Here is a 7,170-nt window from a genome sequence, read left to right on the forward strand (position 1 = left end):
AGTGTGAGTGCATGTGTGTGAGTGTGTGTATGTGTGTGTGAGTATGTGAGTGAGTGTGTGTGAGTGCATGTGTGAGTGTGAGTGTGTGTGAGTGACTGACTGTGTGTGTGTGTGAGTGTGAGTGTATGTGTGAGTATGAGTCAGTGTGTGTGTGTGAGTGTGAGTGCATGTGAGTATGTGTGAGTGTGTGTGTGTGAGTGTGTGTGTGTGTATCACTTCAGTCATGTTACAACTGTAGGGGCGTGGTATTTTCCTTTGCCTGGGGCCAGGAAAAGACTGGCATAGCAGGAGAGGAAGGAAGGAAGATAAAAGGCCAGGGTTCACTTATTAATAGTAAGACCCTTAGAGATGCAGGGAGAGAGAGCAAGAATAAGAACGGAACTCGTAAAGGCGAATGATCCTTTGAGTTTTAAAACATCAGCAGCTCTCTCCCCCAAGCCACCTCCAGGCACAGGATGATTTATGCAAAGGTCTATTTAGTTGTTGGTTTCTGTTTTTTTTTTTTTTTTTTTTAATCTTATTTTTGTACCATGCAACATAATTATACAGCTCCTTTAGAACATTCTGTCGTCTGGGAGATTTTCTTACAGAAATTCTAAAGAGTGTAGGCTCACAGGAAACCAGCCAAGATCCTCATGAAACTATATTTATACATATGCCAAAATGAAAGACATAAAATAAGTACAAAGATACAAACTGGGCGTTTTAGCTGAAGGCAATGAATGTGCTACCCTGGACACACCTATCACTTTACAGAGAATACTAGAACTGGATGGGGCTTCAGAGATTGTACCATGAAATCTGGTATGTGTTTAGCCAAGGGCATGCTTTATTTAATCCTTCCAGCGATGTCAGGAGATGAGTACTTTCATTCCAACATTGCCACTAAGGACCCTGAGGCTTGGCATTTTAAATTCCTTGACCAAGATCACACGAGCACTTTGGAAGAGCTAGGATGTGGACTTGGATCTTCCTCCTTCAAATCTAGGGCTATTCCACTTTAGCACAAATGACAGCTTCCAAACTGCTTGTTTGGGGGAAAAAAGGGAAACTAGGACTGAAAAGAAATGGCATTTATACAAATTCTTAAGGCATTCATACAAATAGCATGCATACAAATTCTCTTATTTATTCATGTATTTACCTGCTCATTCATTCATTCCTTAATGGCTTATGGAATTAATAAAATTATATATTGAAACCACAGACTAGAAACTTTTTTAATAGGGAAGGGAAGCAAATCCCAGGGTAAGGCGAAAGAATACAATTAAGAGTAAGAAGATGGCCTTCATTTTCTCCTCCAGGGAATCCTCCCAACTCGGGGATTGAACCCCCGTCTCCTGCGTCTCCTGCGTCTCCTGCATTGGCAGGCAGACTCTTTACCACTAGTGCCACTTGGGAAGCTCAGATTATATCTAAACACATGCAATATATTCCGATCAGAATAGAGCTGGGGACATCTAGCCTAATGCCACGTCCTCACTGGCAGCGAGACCATTCTCAGCCTCAGGTTTCTCCTCTAAACGATCTGAGAAACACGGAAACTTCTAACATGTTGATGGCATTGCTCACGGGTGTATCCTCTGGAAAATGACACAAAGCAAACCATACTCTCCCCAACCCCACCCCCCAAACAAAACCAACTACCAACTTCCCGTTCTCAGACAAGTACAATTGTATTACCCACCATGTTGCGTTTTGTTATCTCCTGGTAACCAGGACAAACCAGAGCTAAACCTATCTCACGTTGAGTAGCCTTCCCATTCTAGGTTCCTGAAATCATTTTCTCCTTTCCCCTTTCTCTCCTTACAAATGGCTCCGATCTGTCCTATCTTTATCCAGTTTTTACACTGGATTTCTGTGGCTAATATTACATTCTCTTGGAAGAATGCACACTGTACACTGTAAACACATGCACACAAATGAAACAAACTTGGCTGCTAGGTAACTTGAACAAGTCTTTAGAGAGAAGAAGTGCTTCCTCACCCATAAGATTCACTCTACATGCTTCATCTTAGTAGCCAATGACTTTCTCAACCATCTCAAATCCACCTGCTTCTCTTAGCATGCTGCAACCTGTGGTCTACCCCGATCAAACACCAGGCTCCAGAGTCCACTTTGCCCCTGGTGGGCAAGGACTTGCACTCGATGCTTCTTTGCATTCTCAGCATCCCAACCACCAAGCACAGAGTCGATGCAGCAAATCTTAGTGGAAGAATTCTTTACTTCAACAATGATGGCTTCGAACTAGTCCTGGAGCAGGCAGAGTGGAATGACAATGAGAACACACAGGTGATTAAGGCTTTGTCCCCGTTCGTGAGGAATGTACAGCGTGCCAGGGGCCAAACTGAAGAGCGGGTAAGTCAACAGAGCGAATCGGCTGCAACGCGGAGGGGCATGGGACCTGAGCGACCCCAGAGAAAGGCCATTTCACTTAGCTTTGAGGCATTCGGCCTCACCAGGGCTGACAACCAGGACAGAAAGTCAGAGGTTCAATCTGCGAGAGGCGTCAAGATGTCACTGGGATAAATTAGAATTGGAGACAAAATGTCAACGGCCCGTCCTTGGTAAGAGGGCCTATGGGAAGAAAAGAAAAAATATATATATATAAGAAAAACAGTCCTTTCTGCGCATGCCCTGACCTCGTTTGATAAACACTGTGTGTGTGTACGTGCTCAGTTGCTCAGGCATGTCTGACTCTTTGCACCCTTACGGACTGTAGCCCACCAGGCTCCTCTTTCCATGGAATTTTCCAGGCAAGAATACTGGAGTAGGTTGCCATTTCCTATTCCAGGGATCAAACCCCGGTTTCTTATGTCTCCTGCACTGGCAGGTGGATTCTTTACCATCAGCACCACCTGGGAAGCCCCTGTTAGCATTAAGCTAATATTTAAACATTATCCACTCAGAAGGACAAGGCATTATATAGCCAGCTCCATGGTAACTGCACATCTCTGCCCTGCCCTTCTCTTGGGGCTCAGAGAAGACTTGCTGGGGAAGATAACATCTATAACGAGACTTGAAAATAAAACAGTGTGCAAGCTAAAGCCAGGGAGAAGCGATAGGCCGCGGAGAGGAGAGATGGAGGAGAGGCAGAGGGAGCAATGCTGAAAACTCCAGAAGCTGAAGCCGAGATGCACAGTCCAGGAATAGGGACACAGCTGGGAATACAACTGAAAAGGCTGGAAGCAAACAATTTCCCTAGCCAAGTCAATTGAGCAACTCCATTAAACAAGTATTAACTGAACACCTACTATGTGTCAGGGACTGTTCTAACGTTTTGGAGATAGAGCAGTAAGCAGGACATAAAATTCAGCCACTGGAAGGTGAAATGAGATATTTTTATACCTATTAGACTCATCACAGCTACCGGTACCTGAGTGCCTAAGTGTGCTGGCCTCTGCGCCCACACCCTTTGACTGCAGGCTTGCATCTCTGTCTTACCTCTACCTCATCCAAACAGTCTCTATGGCCTCTCCCACTTGTTGTGCTGTGTCCCTCATAATAACTTCGTATCTGGATTTACCGTTTCTCCCTCCATGATAAAGGTATTTTTCACCGGGGGCAAAGATCCAGGGAAAAATAGCTTACAGTCTCTAGCCCTGGCTGGTCTAGGATTTCTGGTTATCATCCAGGATCAGTTCACTTCAGTTCAGTAGCTCAGTCATGTCCGACTGTGACTGTGACCCCATGGACTGGTTTGACCTCCTTGCAGTCCAAGGGACTCTCAAGAGTCTTTTCCAACAGCACGTTCAAAAGCATCAATTCTTCAGTGTTCAGGTTTCTTTATAGTCCAACTCTCACATCCATACGTGACTACCGGAAAAACCATTGCTTCGACTAGACGGCCCTTTGTTGGCACGATACCCAGTTTCAATTCCAGGGCAGGGAATTAAGATCTGACTTCACACCCACCTCTCACTGCTGCCTCGCTGAGATCAGTAGTACCTCCTTTGTAGATCTGTTATGAGAATTCAACGGGCTTTGATGTAATCAAAGCATTTAGCACAGTCATGGCACATAGGAAATGCTTAGTCAGTGTTAGCTGCTATTGTTAACCTGCCTGCAAAAAGCTTTATGAAACCTGTGCTACCCAGGAAACTCTCAGCAAGGGCACAGAGCTCTGAACAAGTCAATAAGGTCCCCTTGAGTGAGAGTTTGTTTTCCTTGCTTAATTCAATAGCCTGCCACTTCTCTCCACCAACTTCCACACAAGTACCTGCTAATGGTTTTCATTGTTTTTTTTTATAGTGCTTCTAACAAATGCGGCTAACTTCTCATTTGCATCCTTAATAGACAATTTTCAAAGACTGTTGACACTGCAGTTGGTTTTAGGAGACCTGAGTTTTATCCCCATTTTCCTCCTGTTTGTCAGCATTTGGAGGAGCCTCAACAGCTCACAGCACACCTGCACTCTCTTAATTCAGTCTCATTTAAAACTTTCAGAGACCTTTCTAGGCAGGGACGGTTACTTTGTCCTTGTCTCACAGACAAGAGGTTGAGCCCCTCAGGTCGCTGAGCAAGTGGAGGCCTGCTGTCCTTATTATCATTCACTTCAGCTACTTTATTTAACAAATACCTAATAGTGCTACACCTGTGCACTTTATAAATATTAATGTAAATTGTGATGTAGGGGCTTCCCTGGTGGGCTCAGCAGTAAAAACATCCACCTGCCAATGGAGGAGACTCAGCAGATCCAGGTCCGATCCCTGGGTGGGGAAGATCCCCTGGAGAAGGGACTGACTACCCACTCCAGTATTCTTGCCTGGGAAATCCCATGGACAGAGGAGCCTGGTGAGCTACAGCCCATGGGGTTGCAAATAGTCGGAAATGACCTAGGACCTAGTGACTAAACAAAAACAATAAATTGTGATGCAATTAATGTCATGCATTTAATCCTCATAGCCACTCTATAGAGAGACACTGTTATCATCGCTTTTCTACAGATGAGAAAACTGAGGCACAGGGATGTTAAGTAACTCGCTTAAGGTCACACAGTGAGAAGCGGCAAGCTACATTACCAGCCTCGCGACCTTGGACACATTACTTAACGTAAATGGCGTAATAAGTGCACTTTGCACTGTTCACAACCATCGTTACATTAAGGCAGACATTATTAAAATTTTAGAGACTCCAGAGACTGAAGTTGAAGGGCCTGGGAGTCTTGCCTGGTGTCTAAGAGAAAGTTAGAGGTGATCAGGATTGGAACCCAAGTGTACCAATTCCCCTTGACCCTGGCAGTGTGCTATGGATGCAAGAGGCAGACAGTTTCTATGTCAAAATCCGTTACTGCTGTGGTCCCCTGCTGTAAACTGCTACTTGCAACAGAAGGACACCCCTCCCCCCAAGTACAATAGCAATGATAAGAACACAGCTGATTCAGTATTCAGGCCTCAGATCTAAGCCCATGCATAATTTACTCAGCACTGCCCTGCAGTCACTTCAGCCGAGGAGAGACCCTATAAATTCAGGTCTGCACACACTAATTTATTTCTTATTTATTTTACTGATACATATCTAGGGCCTCCAGCGAGCTGCTCTAACACCTGCTCAAAGGCGCCTCTGGCACCAAGCGTAAACTGGGGCTGGGGTGGGGAGCCCCTGAAATGAGCCCCAGAAGGAAGACCAGATCCCACAGACTAGAACCATGCAGGTAAAATTAATTTCCTGTTAAACTGAAATTAAACACTTATGCATTCCTCTACCTCCTCTTTCATAGTTCTTGGGGCTGAAAAGGTTGTTAAACGCTTTTTTCTCCTTTTCTATTTAGTAAAGCTCTGTGTGTGTTCACTTGCTCAGCTGTGTCCGCCTCTTCGCAGCCCTGTGGACGGTAGCCCACCAGGCTTCGCTGTCCCTGGAATTCTCCAGGCGAGAATACCGGAGCGGCTGGCCAATTCCTCCTGCAGGGGATCTTCCCAGCCCAGGGATCGAAACTGTGCCTCTTGTATCTCCTGTACTGGCAGGCAGATTCTCTACCCTTGTGCTGCCTGGGAAGCCCAGTAAAGCACTACGCACACTTCCATGACTGAGCATCTCGCAACACAGAAGACCACTTTTCTGAGTCACAGAATGTCAAAAGGAGAACAAGTTGCCTAATATGAAGACATCAGCAGAAAGGGAATGAAGAGAAGGAAAAAGGCTGCCATTTTCTTGAGTGACGGCTAAGGACCAAACGCAATCCTAGAAGCTCCCCATGGCAGAGGTCACGCTGCAGTCATTTTCAACATGCAAAATGAGGTAAATTGGAAGAACCATTAGGCATCATTTTCCCAGAGATCGCATTTCACAGGTGGTCAAAAGGCAGCCCAGAGAGGGAGAGTGACTTATCCCAGGTCACTCAACTAGTCGGTCCTAACGTGACCCCCACTTTCCATCTCGTACCAACCTTAAAACTCAGCTGAATTCTTAACAGGGGTGAGAACTTTTTGAGCTTTGCGCGCATTGCTTCCTTTCCACCTCGCCTCTCCCAGTGAACTATTCTTACCAACAGGGACATGAGGACAAAGAAAGACTAGCCTCTGAACTTGGCGCTGCTTACTCCCTGCAGAAACAGGGTCAAAAGCCTGGGCGAAGCCCACATTCTGAAGCAGCACACCTTCAAGACACCTTCAAGATGCCTGCTTTCATCTCCAAAATACACTGGCCCAGGCTGCGGGGTAGATGCAGAAAGGACAGGAGGCTTTTACAGAAAAGAAGTCCTGATCCTAGGGTGCAGCCTGAACGTGGGTACCATTTATTATAATCACTAATCAATTATTTATCCTCCTTCTTCCATTCTTCTCAATCTCCAACCCAAAGGTTAGACTGTTGCCTTTTGCCTCTGGGGCTGAAAAAGCAGAGGCACAAAGGCCATTTCAGTGAAGGTCAGAGCCAGCCTGGGCCAGGCTGTGGTTCTTTCTGCATCCATCCCACTGCCCTGAAGGCAGTGGTCGGCTTCGGGGGCAGAGACTCACCCGCAGAACATGGAGATGGTGCTGGAGGTGGCATCGTAAGGCAAGGGCACCGTCTGCTGCAGACACAGCTGCTCGCAGCCGCCGTTGAAGCCGTCGGAGCAGTCGATGCCTTTGGAGTGGTCGTAGCAACCCGAGCCATCCTTCATGGGCCTCAGCTCCTCAGGGCACTGCTCAGAGGGAGAGAGAGGAGTAGGGAGGTTACGGCTGGAGAGGCAGT

At 46.3% G+C, this 7,170-nt stretch overlaps 1 protein-coding gene across 2 annotated transcripts in view; it reads right to left on the reverse strand.

Moving 5' to 3' along the window:
• ASTN2 (astrotactin 2) overlaps positions 1-7,170 on the reverse strand; it is a 1,024,651-nt gene that overhangs the window by 359,613 nt on the left and 657,868 nt on the right. For both annotated transcript variants that reach the window (XM_040241692.1, XM_040241685.1), the window contains exon 12: positions 6,954-7,120. In XM_040241692.1, the coding sequence (XP_040097626.1) occupies positions 6,954-7,120 (167 nt within the window). The remainder of the gene's footprint in view (positions 1-6,953; positions 7,121-7,170) is intronic.

The sequence above is a fragment of the Oryx dammah genome, unplaced genomic scaffold (assembly GCF_014754425.2).
Source record: "Oryx dammah isolate SB20612 unplaced genomic scaffold, SCBI_Odam_1.1 HiC_scaffold_1, whole genome shotgun sequence".
NCBI classification, from domain to species: Eukaryota; Metazoa; Chordata; class Mammalia; order Artiodactyla; family Bovidae; genus Oryx; species Oryx dammah.